Source organism: Alexandromys fortis, unplaced genomic scaffold, assembly GCF_014885135.2.
Source record: "Alexandromys fortis isolate MF-2015 unplaced genomic scaffold, M_Fortis_MF-2015_v1.1 scaffold_371, whole genome shotgun sequence".
In the NCBI taxonomy this organism is placed as follows: domain Eukaryota; kingdom Metazoa; phylum Chordata; class Mammalia; order Rodentia; family Cricetidae; genus Alexandromys; species Alexandromys fortis.
This window is the reverse complement of record NW_026068266.1, coordinates 280,821-302,154: the sequence shown is the minus strand read 5'-3', so window position 1 is coordinate 302,154 and position 21,334 is coordinate 280,821. Positions and strand designations below refer to the sequence as shown.

The following is a 21,334-nucleotide window of genomic DNA, read 5'->3' as shown; positions in this document are numbered from 1 at the left end:
ATTTATGGCTAGAAACCAAATATGAGTGAGTACATCCCATGTTCCTCTTTTTGGGTCTGGCTTACCTCACTCAGGATAGTGTTTTCTATTTCCATCCATTTGCCTGCAAACTTCAAGAAGTCCTTGTTTTTTACTGCTGAGTAGTACTCTAATATGTATATATTCCATACTTTCTTCATGGTGGATCCTTTTCATTGGCCCCAAAAGAAGCTCTCCCCCAACCACAGCCACTTCCCAGCCCCCAAGCAAAACTCATCTGCCTCTGTCTCTGAAGGAGTCTATCTGGACACATGATGTGAATGGAGCTACAGGCTGTACGGTCTCATGAGAGCAGTTCTGGGCAGTAAGCTTTCAGATCGGTTGTTTCTCATTTTGAGGCAATGTCTCCTGTAATCCAGACTGGCTTCAAACTTGTAACCGAGGATGACCTTGGTCTCCTGATCCTCCTGCCTCTGCTTCCCAATCACTGGGATGACAGGTGTGTGCTGCAACTACTGGTGCATGCATGCAGTGCTGGAAGCCAGACCCAGGGCTTCGTGCACGATAGGCAAGCTCTCTACCAGCTGAGCAGCGCTGAGTTTACATTTGGAAGGTTCACCATAGTATAAGCTGTATAGGCAGAGTTTTTCCATCCCGGGAGCCGCTTTCAAATCACCGCACAGAGGCTTGTATTGATTGTAAATGCTTGGCCAATAGCTCAGGTTTATTACTAACTAGCTCCTGCATTCTAAATTAACCCATATTCCTTATTTATGCTCTGCCCTGTGGTGGTACGTTGATTAGTATGGCACGTTTGTCTTCTCCACCGCTGCTCTCGACTCTCTGACCCTGCCCATCTTTCTCTCTGTATCCTCAGTTTGATCATTCCACCTATTTTGGGGGGGAAGGGGGACTGGCTACTGATAAAATATCAGCTTTTATTAGCCAGTGACAGTAATACATAGTCATGGTGTACAAAAGGATTTGGTCCACAGCGAAGCTGTGTCTCCAGAGCCTGGGACTCTGCCTAATGTAAGATACAGGCTCGATAATGATGTGCTACATTAAAATGAACCTTGAGTCTGAAGGTAATAATCGCATCGAGACTGGCCCATGAGAGCTGCTGGGAGAGGCCTTCATGGACTGCCCAGGAATCTGGGGTTAGGGAAGGACTTGCAGCCCTTGGTACAGAACCAAAGGCTCATGGTTTTTCCAGGAGTTTTAATTATTTATACCCAGTTGAAGAAAGCCTGTATAATTGCTGAGAACTTTGATAAGCTTTGTAGCAGAGCCACTTGTATTTCCTATTGGATACCAAGGAGAGGAAGTGGCTCATGGGGAGGACCTCATGTGATGGATTCATTTTCTCTTAGCACAGCAGGATTCACTAAAAATCACTTCGTCTCAAAAGATTTACTGGAATTCCTGAATGAAAAACACCCTCATCCTTGATTTTTTTTTTCTTCTTTTCCTTCATGAAACAAAAATAGCTCCATCTTTTTAGGAGAAAGCATTTGGCAGCCACGCTGATTATAATACTATACTGGAAACCGCTTACTTTGATTGACGGTGAAGCAGATGCCCTTCCTTGTGGTTAAAAGCCTGTTGATGTGTTCTCTCTGGCAACCACCACACTCCTGAGAGGTTGGGAGGAGGATCCCTCAGCCCAGAGAGAACATGAGGTGTGCCTCATTGCCTTTGCCGAGGCACCCCCCCCCCCCCGCAGCGGTGCCTAGACCATAACAGAGATCAGGGCAGAGCTTGGGCCTCTCTGCTAAGCTATCACTGGGAGATGCGACAACCACTCAGCTGCTGGATGGATAGAAAGATGGAGGAAGTATTCCAGTAGTCAGGTTCACAGAGCAGAGACGGGTCCCAGGACATCGCCTTACTAACTGTGAAGGCAATGCTGATGCAAATAATGAAGAAGTAAATGTTATAATTCAGTATTCGGAAAGTCGACAAATTTCTTGACCTACCTCCTACACTCACACCATAACCATCCGGCTATGTGAGTTTAACTAGCAGGAGCAAATCCCCGCGTATCCCCGTGTATCCATCATCAGCTCTGTCTAGAAGTAAGTACTCTTGGAACAGGATTCCTCTGTCTCCACTGAATTAGGTTGCTGCCCTCTTTTCAGGCATAGGCGTGGGCAGTGGGGAAGGAGGGGCACAGACGTTCTCCACAGGGAATACTATTCTTGTCTTTGGAAGCTAACCACAGGTCTTAGAACAAAAGTCAGCCAGTGGTGTGTGCTTAGTGTGCCCTCTTTTCCAGAGCACAGCTTTCCCTGCAGTGGCCACTTTACAACTAAGTTGTATCCATTGTGTTTGCTCTGTGCTTTCCCTGAATCCGTAGATACACATATTTCGACTTCCTAAAGTATTACCATGGTCAGTGGAGCCTCAGAATGGGTGCCATGTAAAGGTATTGGTTTGAACAGTGTGCTCAAGCTAAGGCTGGGAGAGCAGCCTTGCTGTTCCGAGTAGAATGAGTTGGACCCGAAGGTTGCCTGTTCTGAATGGATTACTTGGATATAGAAAGAAGTTATTTTTAGGGTCCAGCATGCCTATAAACCCCGAAGCGAAGTGTTTTACAAATGAGGAATGTGTGCCCGAAATAAAAACTGCCAGATGTCAGTCTCTGAGCGTGCCAACTGACACGTGTGTCAGCTCCAGTGTCCGGAAGAGACGGTGCCCATTTCTTTTCGACTCAGGCTCCAAAGGGGTAGTTAATGTAAAGCGCCTCTGACGAGTTTAGAGTCCACTCTGATGGCAACAGCACCTCAGCATTTGGATCGTCTGCAAGCTGTAACTCCTTTCCCTCCTGACTCAGTGTGTGTTTGTACTCTAACACGTGTGAGACATATTTCTGTTCAAATATGCTGTATTTTTCCCTAGGTCTCAGCTCATTTTTTTTTCTTTAAATAATAGACCAACAGATGTTTGTAAAATTAAACAACCAAAGGCCAGTGAGGTGGCTCAATAGGTAGAGGTACTTGCCACCAAGCTAATGATCTGAGTTTGATCCCTTACGCATACATGGCAGGGAGGTGGGAACAACCCCCACGGATTTTCTTCTGGTTCCCACATCCACTCTGTCTTGCACATGTGCCCACATGTGTGCAGTACACATTATTATAATGCACGAACAGATGTGATATACAGGACTCCAATAGAGTCCGTAACAAGGCCACCTGTGTGATTGTGCCTCGCCTGCCCGCTTACCCTGGTCACTTTCATGATGTCATCAGGTGGATTCTTGTCTCTCCTCAGAGATCCGAGCTCAGCTGGTGGAGCAACAGAAATGCCTCGAGCAACAGACAGAGATGCGGGTTCAGCTGCTCCAGGACCTGCAAGACTTCTTCCGGAAGAAAGCTGAAATCGAGACGGAATATTCCCGGAACCTGGAGAAGTTGGCGGAAAGGTTCATGGCCAAAACGAGAAGCACCAAGGATCACCAGCAGTTCAAGTAAGAACTCTCTCCAGGTCTAGATGCTGCTCTGGGGACTGAGCGCTTGCCGCACGTGCATGAGTTCATAGGTTCGATACCTGGGGTGGAGGGTAAGAGAGGGAGGGACAGATGGCTGGAGAGAGACCTGATTCAGAGTCAACTTCCAAGGTGATCAGGTACCCCGCTTCTCGGTTCTGAGCATTTCCTCCTTTGTCTAAGAAGTTATTGGTGATCGTGTCCCCATAACTCTAGCAGCCTTTCTCCCTTCCCACTCATGCTGCAGAGACATAAACTTATATTTTGAAATCACTGTTTACAAAATTCCCAGCTACAGAGAAGAAGCTGCTCTCAGCCGTAGGCAGACCTTTGAAAGGGTGAGTTTGCAGGCGCTGCTTCAAGCAAAGGCCTCAGGAGTTGTGCAGTGAGTTGTTTGTTTTTCTTGCCATTTCTTGAGACCAGGTCTCACTCTGTAGCCCAGGCGAGCCTAGAACCTGTGAAAGTCCTGCCTGCCAAGTGTCAGGATTGTAGACCTGCGCCACTCGCTGGTGATTCTGTAAGAACATAAGCAACAACTTTTGTTTGGGCTTAGTGTTCCTGGGGAGCATGCCCCACCTCCACCCAACATGTTTGTAGTCATTAAAAAAAAAAAAAAAAGCAGGTTATTTGGTTCATGAAATTTACTTTCTAACTTAAACCCCAGAGTCAGGGAGACAGGTAGGTGATTGTAAACAAGTGACCAACAGGGACCAGTGCAGGGTTCCATTGGCAGACTGTGCTAGCATGTCCTGTAATGGAAGATGAGAAGGGAAAGTCCTGGAAGAATAGGGTATGTGTGTGCACACGCATGCACATACGCCAGCGCATGTATGTATAGTGGTGCACAGACATTAGTGTGTACATCTATGAAGGCCAGAGAACAACGCAGGGGTATTACCTGCCCACCTCTGCCTCCTCAGTGTTGGGGTCTGTGGCTCAAACTCACATATCCTTGAGCTTGCGAGGCAAACACTACCTGAACCGTCATCTCCCAGGAAGAGTGATACAGTAGTCTGCATAATGACTGGCTGGCTGGAAGGGGGACTGAAGAAGGGAACCTCGTCAGTAAAGGACTGCAGGGGAAGGGCCCTACGCCAGGTTCGCAAGGTTATTTGGGAGTACATCGTAATTGGATGGGCAGTGCGGCCACAGGCATTAATTGGAGCACATCACAAGTTCTCACACATCTTTGTGGGCTTTCCCTGTGGACATAAGAATCTTTGGAGCGGTTTAAGTGGAACCGCCCACACCTGCATTTAAGTGACAAGTAAGGTTGTGGGCTACAGGAAGCTATCAGAGAAGGAAGAACACCAAGGGTCTCTCATGGTGTGTGGCCTTCTGATCTAGCCACTGTGGAGGGAGAGGGGACTGCCCAGTTGGGGAGGTAGTAAAAAAGCTGCATGGGCTTTTGTTTCAGAAAGCACAGTGGGCCAGGGAATGTGGAAAACACCTGTGCTGTAAAAACCCAGAAATGAAGGTTAAAATGTAATTGATATCTTATAAATGTACACCTGGATCCATAGGATTTAGGGGATAGTTCCATGGTCAAAAAAAAAAAGAAAAGGAAAAAGAAGAGGGGAGAGAAAGAGAGGAGGGGAAGAAGAAGAAGAAGAGGAGGAGGAGGAGGAGGAGGAGGAGGAGCAGGAGGAGGAGGAGGAGGAGGAGGAGGAGCAGGAGGAGGAGGAGGAAGAGAAAGAAGAAAAGAAAAAAGAAAGAGAGGAAAAGAGAGAGAGAAGAAGGAGGAGGAAGAGGAGGAGGAGGAAGAAGAAGTAGAAGAAAAAAGAAAGAAGGAAGGAAGGAAGGAAGGAAGGAAGGAAGGAAGGAAGGAAGGAAGGAAGGATTTGGAGCAGAGAACTTCACTGTCGGCCCCTCCTCATTGTCCTCTTCTTCCAGAGGACAGTCCATCCCAGTGACAAAGGAAGACAAGACCGTTTGTCCTCTTACACAAGGGCAGCAGAGAGACCCCCGATCTGCTCAGCCTGACTGTGGGGGTGCTGCTGAGAACTGGGCCTCTTTCTTCTCAGTGATCTGAAGTTCCATTTCATACCCTTCCATGACTTTGGAGCCTGAATTAAAAGAAGAGTAGCCAGTTTGGCAAGATGGCTGCTTATAGCAGGTAGAGGCCAATCCTGATGGCCTGGGTTCAGTTCGCCAGAACTCACTGATGGGAAGAGGATGAACTACTGAAAGTTGTCCTCGGACCCCCATGGGCCTGTGCGCCACCAAATAAATAAATGTAATAAATATTTGTACATGAATCTTCAAATCACCTTTGGCTTGAGCATTATTGGTTATTGATTGTAGAGCTGGAGAGGAAATGGGTCAGAAACATAAAAGCTGGCTTTAGCCATCAGCCAGACCTGGGTTAGAATAGACTACTGCGTGACCATGGCAGTACATACGTTCTCAAGCTTTGGTTTCTCTGGCAGGAGGCCTGACGGCTCATGACCATGAGTGGCAGTAACAGACAGGGCAGAGCCCTCGCTGTGACTGGTGGCTGGCTAGGGATGTGTGTACAATGCTCCTTCTCTTCTCTCCAGACACTGAGTCTTTAAGCACAGTCATGCACATACCTGTTGAAACTAGACCTCGGAGCCTGGCTTTACTTAATTTGGGGTCACTATCACTAATGTCACTAGTCCGTAGCCTCGAGTTGCTACAGCAAATGCCACCAGCAAGGCTCATATCAGCCTCCCACACAAGGACTCGCTCTGACCCTCACTTTGGTCCTCACCAAATCCTTGGTGAGCTTTAGTTCTCGTGTTGATAGTCAGGACACAGAGAGTGGCTGTGGGAAGCATTAAGTAGAGTTACTGTCAGATCTCAATCCGAGTGGCCTCTTAGACAAAAATAGCTAACATTGTATACACAGCACTTACCTTGTGTCCAAGGCATGATAGCAAGCATTTAAACGTAGATAGTAGCCCACGTCATCTTCACAATAACCCCATGAGACCTGCTCTGCTATTTTATAAGTTGTACAAAGTAAATGAAGTACAGAGACATTAACAGTTATCCTAGCCACACAGACAGGGTGTGCGAGCAGCGATGAGAGCCCAGCCTGAGTACAACCCACAAGCTTTCATTAACATTTATGCAAATTTGAGGCAGGGTCTCCCTGAGTCATCCAGGCTGGCCTTGAATTTGTCATCCTCCTGCCTCAGCCTTCCGTGTTGCTGAGATTGCCCGCCTTTACCTCCCCTAACCTGGCTTGAAGTTCCCAGGCTCAGTAAATGATACCTTCTATTTTTATTCTATTATTATCATCGATATTGTGATTGGCACTAATAACAAGACAGTGATAATGCGTTTTTTATTCAATCCATGAAATACTGTTTTGTGCTTTCATCTGGGTGTGTACCAAGGATATAAAGGCATATGAAATATTCTTAGGGAATTTATTAGTTGCTTCAGGATAAAGGATAAGCATAGTTCAAATGAACCAAGCAGCGCTTGCTTTTGGGGCTGACGAGACACAGATAGAAAAGCTCCACTTACCTGCCATGAACTCGCCATTCCTTCTTGATGGTTCTAAGAGGAAAGACGTCCCAGGTCAGAGCTAGCATCCCAGTGTGCATGGGGATTTCTTCCTGAACCCATTTCTGCCTCTGTTCTTGCTTTCTTTGTCTTGTGAACAGAGCTTGTAACTCAATGTAGGCGTTTGGGGGACAGTGGAGATTTTTGTTGTTTTTAAGATGAGATTTCCTTATAAGGCATCCTTGAACTTGCTGTGTAGCCTAGCCTGGCCTCAAGCTCTTGATCCTCCTGCCTCAGCTTCCTAGATTCAATGCAATATTAAATGCAGACTCTAAGAAACCTAATGGTAGAACGACGTGGCTTTCTTTTTCTTTCCCCTGACTTAATGTTCAGTCATACATGTTCATGAATAATAAAACATTACATCTTGCTGTAAGGATGACTCAGGGAGTAGAGCGCTTGCATGATCCCAGAACCTGTGTAGAAGCCAAACATGTTAGCACACGTACATCTGTCATCCCTGCACTCCTGGGAGAATCTTTAGAACTTTAAAGGCCAGTGCACCTGGGAAGGCGAGGGCACACATCGGAGGTTGGCTCGGACCTCTGTGTTTCTGCCATGGCACATGTATCCCCCTTCCCTGCCCCCCATCCCTTCCCTTTCAGATCACATGCAACTTTAAGAGCAAAATTAATAAAATTCCTCATCATATAGCATGGCTCTTCTGTGCCTGAGTTAGGAGAAACACTGCCATTTGATTTTTCGAGACAAGGTTTTTCCGTAGTTTTTGGTTCCTGTCCTGGAACTAGCTCTTGTAGACCAGGCTGGCCTCGAACTCACAGAAAACCGCCTGCCTCTGCCTCCCGAGTGCTGGGATTAAAGGCATGTGCCACCACCGCCCAGCCTCATCATGCATCTTGATCCCCTTATTTTCCATCCCTCCATATCTGCCCTCTGCCCTTGCAACCCCACCCCCAAAATAAAATTTAAGAGGAAAAAGAAGGCAAGCATCTTGTCATGGAAACCGTAGTATGACACAGTGAGTCATATGGTACACTCTTTTGTTCATGTATCTTCACTTGCAAGTGTTCATTGCGAAGCCATTGATCTGCTTCAAGGTCTTTGTTTCTGCCACACTACTGAAGCTGGGCCCTTACTGGGACTCCTCTTGGTTATCCTCATCTTGCCCCGTGTCATGGAGATCCTGGAGCTTTGGGTCTACAGAACGGTCCTCTTAATCTGCTCCCATAGATCATAAATGGGTGGATTTAGGGTTGGCCAGCTCATATCCTGGTTTTCAGCCTGGATAGTTGCAGAGTTGGTTGGCCCACCAGTTCTTCCCCTCCCCCCCCCCACTGTCTCACCACCCAGGTGAGGCCTCCAGCATTGCCTCAGCTAGTTCACTCCTAGCCTCGATGAGCAAGGAGTGGGACCAGTTCTCCTGCTTTTGCGCCCTCAGAATCAGCCCTCCCGCACCTGGACCCTCAGAACCAGCTCTACTATGCTGTCCAGGTGGGTGGCAGAGGTCACTCTCCTGAGTGCTGCAGCTGGTGAGGGGCAAGGGCAGCTCTCCCACCCGCCATGGGTAGTGGTGGGTGGCAACTCCTCTGCCCACACCACCATATGGCAGATGAGGGGCAGATCAGTCCCCCACTCATGTTCTCGAGGCTGTTCACCTGTACCCCTGTCAATAGGGCCAGCTTTGCTGTGCTGCCCAGGCAGGGTACAGGGCCCACTTTCCTGAGTGCTGCAGCTGCTTGGGGGAAGGTCAACTCCCTCATCCACCATATGTGGCAGGGGCAAGAGGGGAGAGGACATTTAATTTATTTTAAGGAATGATATGTTGGTTGCTTACTGTGTTGGGATGGAGTTTTTCTTCGAGTATACATGTATATATGTCTAATTTTTTATGCTTTGCAGTTCACTTAGTTTTATTTTCTAAAACAAACCAGGAACATTTATGAATCTGAGCTGGCTCAGTAAGTTTCAACAAGACATGTGACATGCCATGAGCCAGCAAACTTTCAGGTTCTGTTCATGAGCCCTTGGATTCCCCAGGAATGCTTTCTGGAGGGTGGAGGTTATACATCCAGGGATTAATAAATAACCCTCAAGTTTGTGTTCCGTGGAAAGCTTGCTCAGCCAAATTTCTTTTCCAGCAGTAGGCCGAACACTCAAAGGAGACTTTGTGAGCTGGGGTAGACCAGTCTGTGTGTGAGACAGTAGCCAATGGATCCTCATGTAAACATGACTGCTTTCTTTAGTGGGCTGCGAAACCTGGGGCTGCCCAAGCACTGTCTAGGCCTGGCTCCTGGGGCCCTGGTCAGGGGCAGGAAGTTGTACCCAGGTTTTTGCTCCAAGTTTTCTTTCCTGGTAAGTTGCAGGATTCCTGCAGGCTGTGGTGTGTCCTGATCTAAGAATGCTCAGAGCAGACAGAAGGATCCCAGCACCTATCTGCTGGGGCTCCTCTGCCTGCCTGGGTGACCTCTTGATTGAGCCAGGACACTTTGAAATGATGGTAATTCTGTCTTCCTTTACCCCTCAGGAAAGACCAGAACCTGTTGTCTCCAGTGAACTGCTGGTATTTGCTCCTGAACCAAGTGAGGAGAGAAAGCAAAGACCACGCCACCCTGAGCGACATCTATCTGAACAATGTCATTATGCGGTTCATGCAGATAAGCGAGGATTCCACCCGGATGTTTAAAAAGGTAGCCTTGGATAACCACCTCACCTGCAGCCTCTTAGGGGAAGGTGCCTGGAAAGAGTGAATGGCGTGGATATTCTAAAGACACAGATTAGACAGTTAAACCTGAGGGTGTGTGTTTATACTATGTGTTTGTGCATGGTGCGTGTGTATGATATGTGTACATGTGTGTGCATTTGTATAATGCATATATTATCTGCTGGATATACTTATGTATATCAGTAAATTAATGAATAGTTGACCTGAGCAACATGAACAGAAGTATTTTGGGGGTGGGTGCCTGCAGGAGGCTGGAGAGATGGCTCAACAGTTAAGAGTTCACACTGCTCTTGCAGAGGACGTGTATTTGGTTCCCAGTATCCAGGTTGGGCAGCTCAGATCCAGGGAGACTGGATGCTTCTGCCCTGCCTGGGCACATGCATTCACCCCATACTCATACACAAACTCACTCATGTACACGTAATCAAAGTGATAAAAATCTTATTTATCTCTGTCCTTAGAACTGACCTCTATGCGTGGAAAAGAGCCACACTTAGGGAGGAGGGCCTTGGGTTCTGCTTCAGCTCACACGTGACCAGATAAAGTATATCACATGTGTGTCCTTGCAGGAAGGCGTTACTGCCTTGTCTTCATGCTCCCTGCTGCAGAGGCTATGAGAGTGAAGTGAAAAAAGCCCAGAAAGTTCAGTTTCTATTGTGTTAAACAGTTTCTTCTTTCCTGACTCCATTTACAGAAAACCAAGAAACGAAGGGGAGGGGGAAAAACCTGGGCTTTGAAACCTTCGTGTCATCATTAGCTTCAGTCAGCTCTCAGCAAATATTTTTGTTGTTTGCACATTTTTGTTGAGAACAATAACAAAATTGGAGCATTTCCTGTGTAAAGGGCACACGCAGCTCCTTGCCCAGCTTTCAGTTTCTATGTTGAGAGCATGAGACTCCGCAAGCCTTCTCTGCTTGGTGTTAATAGAGTTCCTTGCCTAGATTTATGCCCAGACCCTCCTTTAGTAAGTAATGTTTTAGCTTCAGAGAAGGAGGTGTACCCTGTCTATTCACGATGCATGTGTTTCAAAGGGACCACTCACAACATGGGTGCAGGGGCATGCACACCAGCTGTGCTTGATGCAGCCACATTAGATTTGATTTCTGACCTAGAAATGGGAATTCAGCAAGTTCTAAGTCATTGTGTGTTGTGTCAAATGGAGGAGGGAGCTTGTTTCCAACAAAGAGCTTTCTATGTTGGATCTAAGACTAGGTAGAGATAGAGAACTATCTTCACATGTTAAGTAAGAGAGCTTAAAAATACATATCAGTTTCCACTGAGCTAGGGAAGTGACAGACTCTCTGCCCCTCTGTGAGTGCCATCTGTGGAGACCACATACAGTTTGGATCCCTGAGCATCTGCAGTGGCGTCCAGATGTTCGTGTCAGGCTTCCACGATGGAGAAAGGTTGTAACAATTCCACATTTGGATGCTACTCAAAGATACTTCCTCAACATGGGGGCATTGGCAGGGATTCAGCCAGGACCTACATAAGCAGCTCCTCATTTATTCATCCATTGAACAAAACATCTGTAAGCTGTGTGACTGGCAAAACTTAGTTAAGAGACTGCCCCTGCTTGCAAGGAACGCATTAGAATAAATTAAGAATCTCCAAGCGAAAGAGACTACAGAGCTCACTGTAGGAGCACTAGGGGACATGAAAAACTTAAAGAAGCAGCTCTGGAAATGAAGGGGACACTTTCATGGGGCAAGACAAGACAAAGATCTGCAGGGACATGTGTGTAGCAGAAAGTCCAGAGTTCTGTGGGGCTGGCCTGGGTTGCTAGGACGAGAATGAGTGATATGGTAGAAGCTGACAAAAGAGGGACCTCGTATGACAAGGTCTAGGGCTTGATGGAACTGATAGAAGCTAGGACTGACAGTCACACGTATCTGGGTGAGAACACCAGTTCTTCTGTGTCCTTGTTTTGGGATCTTGGGATATCGTTCAAAATCTGCCTGCTTTTCCAGAGAATGAACAAACAAGGTTGGGCAAAGGGAGAGGCTGAAGCCACGTGAGCCTGCGCCTGGGAGAACCTCTGGAGTTGTCGTGTATCCAGGCAGGAGCCCTGGGCTTTAGGTTTGGATCCCTTGAACTTGGATTGCTCTAGGGAAAGGCAGTTTCCTTTAGTGGAGGGGAGTTCTCAAGAGCGGTTCGTAGGGAGAGATCAGCTATGAGTCTCAACAGCCCACAGCCAATCTTCCCAGTAGATGGGGAAATGAATTCCTAGTTTGTGAAGAGGACTCTGGGAAGTGCCCAGGAGATAGACGCATGCCTACTTATTAGCTACTAGAGTTCTACTTATTTAGAGACTGAGGCTTATCACCGTGTGTGTGTGGCGGATTCCTGCTAACCTGGTTGTTTAGTGGGAGTGTTCTGTTCATCTTGAACAGCCTTCTCGCTGTTAATCATGGCTGATGAGCAGAAAGGGTTAGTCATTACAACCAGACAAGGTCTACTGAGGAAGTCTGTCAGCCAACTCACAGGCGGGTCCAGCTCAGAGCCTAGCTGCGTGTGGCCCAACACGAAGTCACCAAGGTCTAACTCAGAGCCTAGCTGCGTGCGGCCCAACACAAAGTCACCCACTTACTCAGCATTACAAAACACTGAGGTGGCTTTTTATTTGCTTGCTTTGGTTTTGTTTAAAAATAAAATGAATACTGTTATTAAAGTATTGAACTTAAGATTTAATCCTTTATGGAATTAACCAATACTGATAGAGTTAAGGATGTGAGGAAAGGGGGTTTTGAGTGGAAATCATGGCTTTGACATTGTTAGCAGCTGGATGGACTTGGAGTATTTGTAAACCAACTAAGCAGTCTTATCACTGAACTCCAAAATCCACCCACGTCATTGTTGCTTATAGCTAAATTAAAGTATTTGTCTTTAAATTTTGGCAGTTAGTAGCCGGGCGGTGGTGGCGCACGCCTTTAATCCCAGCACTCGGGAGGCAGAGGCAGGCGGATCTCTGTGAGTTCGAGACCAGCCTGGTCTACAAGAGCTAGTTCCAGGACAGGCTCCAAAACCACAGAGAAACCCTGTCTCGAAAAAAACCAAAAAAAAAAAAAAAATTTTTGGCAGTTAGTGAATAACCAAGTAGATGTCAAGCCAGCAAATATAACCCTCAGACCCCCAACAACCATTTTACAGGGAGTCTTATCTTTGGGCCTTCATTGATTTCTTCATTTCCTCAACCAAGTGACCTTCATTCTGACCCGACCCCATCCCAGTATGAGCAGTGCAAACATGGATCAGAGGGGGTTCTGTTGCTTCTTAGTTTGTGCTTTACTCTTCTTGGAGAAGGTTTGAATTTGGGGACCCCTTGTACACAAGGGTTTGTTTCAATATCAAACCTCACTCTTCCCACTCCAACAAGGGCTGGTGAGGTGCCTCCGCCTGCGCTAGCCCCACCTCCTAGGGTCCAGAGATCCTCCTCCTTTTCACCATGCCCCTGAAAGAAGGTGTTCTGCTTCTGGTTTGCTGCTCCTGACAGCAGGTACGCGGCTCACACGCTGCATATGAAAATGTGGCCCACGTCAGTAGTCACAGTCACGGGCGACATTGCAGGAACCACTTGTGTAAAAGCCTGCTCACGAGATCTTACTTTGCCAATTTCAGAACTGTTAATAGGCATGTGTAGTTCAGAGGGAGCTATAAAGTGGCAGCGTTTGACTGTCCTAAATCATCCCTGTGTCTCAGAGTACCTTCAAAGCTGTGGTTTATTCATGAACTGTTTTCAAATTATTAATATATCTGTATCTGTCTCTGTTTCACTTAATTGTATAAGCATAATTTATGTTTCTTCCCTTTATCAATAACAATGACATGATTTCTGTGAGGTGCCCCTTGCTCATGTTGAAGGGGGCCAAGCCCTGTGCACCAACTCACCAATCCTCTTACTCATGGACAGACACTATGAGCCACATTTTGGGGTGATGGAAGGATGTACTCAAGCTGAAGAGCCGTCCTTTCTATACACTTTTGCCTTTACTCAGAGGCGTGAGACAGTTTGTAGCTACTATAGACTTCCTTAGGTTTCTCGGGGGGTGGGGCAATAACTGGTCATGTCACTTTATGTGAATGGTCAAACACTTTGAGATTAGGACACTGGTTTGGACTGTATTCCTTTCTTGCAAAAATCTATATCACCTCTGAGCAGTGAGTAAAAGACCGAAGGTCTCCACATGCTAACACAGAGACACTTGGTCACCTTTAGCCTTTGCTGCTCTCTTCACAATGCTGGGGAATGAAATCAGCCTTGGTGTCCATCAGCTGATGAACGAATAATAAAAATGTAGGACAACAGAAATTTTCCATCTGCAAAGAAAAACGAAATTTGCAAATATCTGGATGAAGCTGGGGAAAAGAACTATTCCGTGAGGTGACCCAGGCACAGAAAGACAAATGCCATGTGCTGTCTCTCATAAGTGTGTCCCAGTTTTGAATCTTTGGATTTGTGGATTTATCTTGCAGTGCCTGCAGGATCTATGAGAGGGCCAATGGACTGGGGGATACCTTAGGGAGGAGGGCTGGGTGGGGGAGGGGTTCAGGAGGCATGGGGGTAGGAGTGAGGAAGAGGAAGATACACTAGGAGAGGGTTAGCCAAACCCCACAATTATATGAGAAACCTACTGCTGTGAAAGGTGATTTAAAAATAAAAGTTCGGAAGAGTAAGAAGGCGATGTCTGCACGTCTGGATAGCCCTAATCCTAGAACCCAAGGGTTACTGTCGTAAGTGCGGCTCTCAGTCCTCATCAGAGAAGCTTCCTTTTCAGTGGATGGCTAAGAGAGAGAGACTCACAACTGGTCAAGATACAGAGGATGATTAATCAGTGCTGGAGGACTCAGGTCTAACTGGAGCATCTGTATCCCCACCACCCCTCCCAAGGCTTGGGGAACATAATTGGACCGGGAGCAGAGATGTTTTAAGAGCTAGAGGTGGAGGAAGACCGCTGTGAAAAGTGACTTGGGTATGTGACAAAGCCATTGTACCCAGGAAGGCACTGCCGCTGTGGCTGCCTATGTGAGACCAAGGCGGTGAGGAGCTCTACCGCGGATGGCAGGGAGGGGCTCCTGAGTTAAGGAGTTGTTGAATGTTGATAGTTGCTGGGGGAAGAAGAATCCATTTTTCTTCAAGAATATGGTGCCTGGTAGGCTGCTCATGTACCATGGCTGGCGCTACACCCCTGCACATGAGGGGCCAACTGGACTCAGCGGGTTGTTTTAAAGAAGAAAGAGAACATGTATTTGGGAAGGAAATGCAATGGGAAGGTTGTGGAAGGAATTGGAGGGACAAGGAGGAAATTACAGAAGTTTCAGTGCCAAAGCCCTCATGTGGAATCCTCCTTAGAAGCAACTGACTGGTCAGAAAAGCCCCCAGTCCCCACAAAACAATATATGCTATTGTTCTTCTTCCCAGTTGCCGACCGGAATTGGTTGGTAAGACCCTGTTGCCAAGGACCTTCATCACCATACACAGAGAAATCAATTTCAAACTGAACTGGAAACTTCTCCCTACTGACTGGCTTTCTTAGAGCCTGAAGGTGTACTATATACGTTAGTAGTTGAGAAAAACCATAAAGAGCCTTAATTATCTGTAAACCATACGCAGTAGCAACCTGACAAGCAAGGAACCCAATAGTGAACTGATGTGGGAGTGTCATATATCAATCTGTTGATTTCATTGGTTAAGTAATAAAGAAACTGCTTGGCCTCATAGCTTAGAACGTAGGTGGGTGGAGTAAACAGAACAGAATGCGGGGAGGAAGAGGAAGTGAGCTCAGAGGCCATGCTGCCCTCTCCCAGGCAGATGCGATGAAGCAAGCCGCCAAGTCAGACATGCTGAATCTTTCCCAGTAAGACTGGTGCTACACAGATTACTAAAATGGGTTAGGCAAAATATGAGAATTAGCTCGTAAGAGGCTAGAGCTAGTGGGCCAAGCAGTGTTTAAATGAATACAGTTTGTATGTTGTTATTTCGGGTTTAAAGCTAGCCAGGCGACCAGGAGCTGGGGTGGCAGGAACACAGCCCGCAGCTCTTACTACAGTGAACCATTGTCATGAGTGTTACATGGGCAGCCACGAGCTCTCCGTGGACCCAAGGCCTATTCCACAGGAGAGAATTAATGCCTGGTTCTGTCACCTAAGTCAGTACTCCACAACTGAGGGGAAGCTTATTTATTAGATGCTGAAACACGATTAATAGAAACTCAGAGGCAGATATTGGGGTTCAACCTGAAGACCAGAAAAGCAAAGCAGCCAGTCACTGGCTCTTACCTCGACCTCAGTCTGAAATGGCGGTCCTGCCTCCAGGAATCTCAGAATGAGACTGCCTGAGAGCTGTCTGCCCCCATTTTATAATTCTCTCTAATTCTGGGATTAAGGGCATGCACCACTGCCGCCTGGTTTCTATGGCAACTAGTGTGGCTACTGGGACTAAAGGTGTGTGTCATTGCTGCCTAGTCTGTAAGGCTGGCCAGTGTGGCTGTTTTACTTTTCTGATCCTCAGGCAAGCATTACTTATTAAAATACAAATGAAGTATCATTACAGTGTGCCTATTATTGTATGACCGGGGAGGGATTATAGACCCCTATCACTCTCCACTGAACAGGGGCTAATGGAGAATTCTGGGGGAGGAGAAATCATTGTCTTTAGTTGGGTATCCATAGGTGAGCCCACCAGGCTCCCAAGGCGGTTCCAAACCCATGCTCAAGCAGGTGGTGCTTGGTAAACTCAGTGGGTCACCAAACAAAAAGACATATATGGGAAAGGGAGAGGATGGGGGAGGGGGTAGAAGAAGGTGGGTGGCAAGAGCAACCAGAATGTTTGTGAAATGGTCAGAGAACCAATGTAATGAAAATTCTTTTTTGAAAACCCAAAGAAAGCTATCTGTGGACGGAGACAATCTGCTGGTCATCCACATTCAAGTAGCTGAGACTGGCCTCGGGCCGCTGGGAATAGCCCTCCTCTGGCCTAAGTACATGGGTTTTCAGACTCAGACTTGTAAGGTAAATTAGCCCACCTCGCTGACCACTGAGTGTGTTGCTTAGTCTGGCAGGAAGAGGCAATTATTACTAAGATCCATAGTCTTTCAATTTACTTTTATCAAAAAGAAACAGTATCTATTTCTATGCTCCAGTACAGAGTTATTTCATGGGATAAAGGCATGCTGATAAGCAGAGCATTTAAAATAAGTCACTCTCCAAACAGATGCTTTAGCTGAAATTAATTTACATAAAACCACTAGTCTACTGCCAGTCTCCAAGGCTCTGACCTTGTTTTGAGAAGAAGTCTATGAGGGCCAGTAGGATGGCTCAGCAGATAAAGGTGCTTGAGGCCAAGTCTGATGAAGCTGAGTTCAGTTCCCAGAACCCTCCTGGTGGACAGAGAACCAACTCCCAGAGGCTGGCCCTCTGACTTCCATGCGCACACAATGGCTCGTGTGTGATGACGTCCACACATCACACACATGAACAAATATTTTTTAACAACCTATCTATACATTTTGAGATGCTGAAAGCTGCCAACCTATTTATGCATAGTCTTATTTCTTTTTAAGTATAACAATGCATATTCCTTGTAGAAATACAGGGAACACTGAAAGTATTGTTAGATTACCCAGGCTTACACAATCAATTAATGTCTTGCATTCTTCGATAATGTTGTTGATATTTATATGAATGATATACAAACATTTTATGCTATATGTTTGTAAATATTTCACAATCATGTATTTGTGTTACATTCATTTGTATACTACAGATTTTTTTTTACTAGAGATACCATGTTGCTTAACAACCTGCCCTTTTCATGTAAAACATTAGCATTTCTCCTATCTGGAAACAGCCCCTCAAAATAGGGTATTTGATGCCCTCATGGTGTGTAGCACTGTTTGTCTGACTCCAGCTCTTTCTTGTACCTGGACATTTGAATCTCTGTGTACCAGTGACATTTAACTTGCGTTGTGTAACTGAAAAGACTTGCCAGGTCAAGTGTGGCCTCAGACTTTCACAGCTTGGATGCCGGTCTTATCCTTTTGAGTTTCTGGAGTGATGTCAGTCATGGCTGTGACTTACCCTAGAGTGATGATGGTCATGGCTGTGACATCCAGTAATAGGTTCCCTGAAAAGTAAATGGACTGGTTTTGGCTTTTTGTTTTGTTTTGTTTTTTATTAGCAGAGACCTACCGGATGTGAGTTAATATGCTTATGCAACATTCGTAAATAATATAACAAGAACTTTTCCAGGGTGTTTTAGTGCACTGTAGCAGAAGAATTAAATGGTACTTTGGTGACCTCAAAGGACAGATGAATTATTGATATAGCCCGGATAAATAAGTAAGAAAAGCCCAAGCTGCCACTACTTGTTGGTTCTCTTGAGTCTTAGCAACCTTATGGCTAGCTTGTTCTTCTAGAAATAGAAAGCTGAACTGTTGTTTCTTATAATGGCAGAATTTTCTGAAGTATTTTTGTAAAATAGTTTCAGTTGGTTTTTGTGAATTGCATACCAAGATGGCGGCCTTTGTGAAGGCTCTATGAATGATAATAGCTGGTTGTAGTTTTCTTAGAGTCCTATAGTCGCTTTGTTGCTTAGCAACAAGAGACGTCTGTTTCACCTGGCTGGAAGGTAAGCCTGTGAGCAGCTCCAGATGAGCAATTTGCCATCTGCTCTGAAGCTTTATCAAAGTCTTAGACCGAGTCAAGCATGTGATCCGTGTGCGTTGCGCTGAAAATGCATTACATAATGAAGAAAAGCCAACTGATGTCAGCGATGTTGAAAGTGTTGTCCATATGGTGTGTTACTTTGGTGCCAACGCTCAAGTGTCAGTAGTTGAACCAGTAATTAATTACCTTGAGACTAGTTGCCAAGAAACACTTGAAAACTTGTGGGGTTTTTCTTAAGTTAGTTTTACCTTCTTCTATTTGCCTCTCTATGAATTTTGGATTGTGTACTTAAATTTTCTGTATAAAGGAGATGCCCAATATAAATAATTATAATTATTTTATAAACTGAAACCTTAAGAGAAACAACATGGTCCAGATTGTACCAATGGCTAATGTCTAAAGAAGGGGAAAGCAATAAATACAAAAACGAGTTTGTCCCCAGATCCTAGTCAGGACCTGGCTGATACTCCAGGTCCTGTTAAAATGTATACTTTGAATTTCCAATGTTAGGGTGAAGAATGAAATAAGGTCTGTGAATCAAAAAGCAGCTGGATGGAGGCTTTAACTGCCCGACCTCCCGAGCAGTCATGATAAATGACAAGGCAGACGCATAAAGGGAACCAGAGTGATCCTTTCGGTTTCAAGTGTCTGCCATTATTCCTCTGTCAGACCCTTTCACAGACTCCTTCCTCTCAGAGTGAAGGTATGCACCCAAGTTCCCTTTCATAGCTCTCTCTCATCTAGAGAGAGAGAGAGAGAGAGAGGGAGGGAGGGAGGGAGGGAGGGAGGGAGAGAGAGAGAGAGAGAGAGAGAGAGAGAGAGAGAGGTGGATGGGCTTAGTCCCTTTCTGACACATTCCATATTTGCTTGTTGGTGTCTGTGCTTTTTGTATATAAGCTCCCAAGGGACAGATTTTTTTGTGTGTTGTTCACAGTGACTGTCACATGCTAGGTGTTCAGCAGATTTTTCATAAGCGAATAAAATAATGCATAAAAACTTACATCTGATTAGAAACAAGCAATGAATGGCATCTATATACCATAAAGCTTGGAGCATGTTAGCGCAATGCAGTATATACAGGACCAGATCTAAACAATCCCATGTGAACGACTTCCCCAGAGAAAGAAATCATAGGTGGTCCTGGGAAATAGTCCCCTAGTTCAGAGGCAAGGGTCAAGTAAGACTCATGGGCCTCGCCGCTGGAACAGGATGTCTGTTCTTTTATGGACCATTGTAGCAAGCTATCATATGAAATGTGTGCAGTGTTTTCTAGAAGTTCACTTGTAAAGAGAGAGTCATGGTGGAAGTGTGTGGGTTTTTAAGGAAGAATATGGGACCAGGAAAGGTTTTGTTTTCAAGTACATGTGTTAGTTTCTTGCCTTGGACACCATCAAGTTTTCGTTTGGTGTTTGTTTTTATTTTTTATTTTTGGTTTTTCGAGACAGGGTTTCTCTGTGGTTTTGGAGCCTGTCCTGGAACTAGCTCTTGTAGACCAGGCTGGTCTCGAACTCACAGAGATCCGCCTGCCTCTGCCTCCCAAGTGCTGGGATTAAAGGCGTGCGCCACCACAGCCCGGCTGGTGTTTGTTTTTAAACATAAGTAGTTAAAAAGAGTGAGCAGAAGGCATCACAGAAAAACGGGGAAACTGGGCTAGAAGATAGCTTGTTTGGTAAAGCACTTACCATGCAAGCTTGAGAACTTGAATTTGATTCCCTCAGAACCCATGTGAAAATGCTGAGTGCCATTCTTGTCCAGTGTTGGGGAGATGGACATGGTACAACCCTGGGACCCACTGACTAACCAGCCTAACCTTCTTGATGAGCTCCAAGCCTGTGAGAAATTCTGTCTCAGAAAACAATGTGACCAGCTCCTGAGGAAGCCTCCAAGGTTGATCCTTGGCCTTCATGAGCACTTAAATACACACACACACACACACACACACACACACACACACACACACATTCAACTTACACACTAGGGTTTAGGGAAAGGAGACACTCCAAAGGCTGGGCTTGGAGAAAACAGGTATAACTTGGCCGAAAAGGATCCAAAGGACCAACAGGAGGATTGGCCTTTGGCAAGGGACTCTTAGAAGAGCAGATGTCACAGTTGGTGTGGCTGCAGACAGTCCCACTGGGAGGAAGGGAACAGGGTGTTGTGAGGTTCTTGGGTCCAGGTCCTCTGTAGCTGTGGCTGTGTTCCCAAGTGCTGAGATGTCTGTTGGGAGCACAGAATTTGTAGAAAGTAGAGAAGATGCTATAAACAACCCCCTGGGGAAACCGAGGACTAAAAATAAAATACAATTTGAGAGTAGAAGGAGTATACCTATTTTATAAGTAGAAGTATTTTCTATTTAAAAGTGTTTCAAATTTATCTTAGTGGTACTTTCAGGCTTGACTGAATTCTACTAGCACACAAACAATCCTTATTCCCCAAAAGAACAGATTGGGTCTTGAGCATGGTTTTAAATGTCAAAAGGCAACGGAGCAAAGTTTCCTGAAGGCAAGTGACAATCCTATCGTTTTCTATACAATGAAGATATTTCTTGAAAAAACAGTGGCGTAACCATCTTAAATGTGTCCCATACTCTCTTGAATACACACTTTGTTGTGACATGTTGTACACAGAACTGTCCCAGTGATGCTCTGTCTGACATCTGCCATCAGCAAGCCTCAGCCACACTGACTTCAGGTTGTGTGACTTGGGACACCCGTGGATGTGAGACAGGCAGGATGCTGGAAGTTCCTTCATCCCTGGATCTTGCCCTCTCATTGATGCCGTCTGGATCCCTGAGACCAGCCTGGAAACAAGTCCTAGTTATCCTTCGTGTGAATTAAACCACATGAAAGGAGACAGACATCCTAAGTGACAGCTAGCCGGCTCCTAGACGTACGAATTAGAGCATCTTACCTCATCCAGCTGCCAGTGCACCACAGACGTGAGAAAATGCGGCCCCACCAGCCTATCACAGAGCGATCTCC

At 45.9% G+C, this 21,334-nt stretch overlaps 1 protein-coding gene across 2 annotated transcripts in view; it reads left to right on the top strand.

Moving 5' to 3' along the window:
- The window catches only part of Srgap1 (SLIT-ROBO Rho GTPase activating protein 1), a 294,864-nt gene that overhangs the window by 137,906 nt on the left and 135,624 nt on the right, over window positions 1–21,334 (top strand). For both annotated transcript variants that reach the window (XM_050131872.1, XM_050131871.1), the window contains exons 2-3: window positions 3,256–3,451; window positions 9,492–9,654. In XM_050131872.1, coding sequence (XP_049987829.1) covers window positions 3,256–3,451; window positions 9,492–9,654 — 359 coding nt within the window. The remainder of the gene's footprint in view (window positions 1–3,255; window positions 3,452–9,491; window positions 9,655–21,334) is intronic.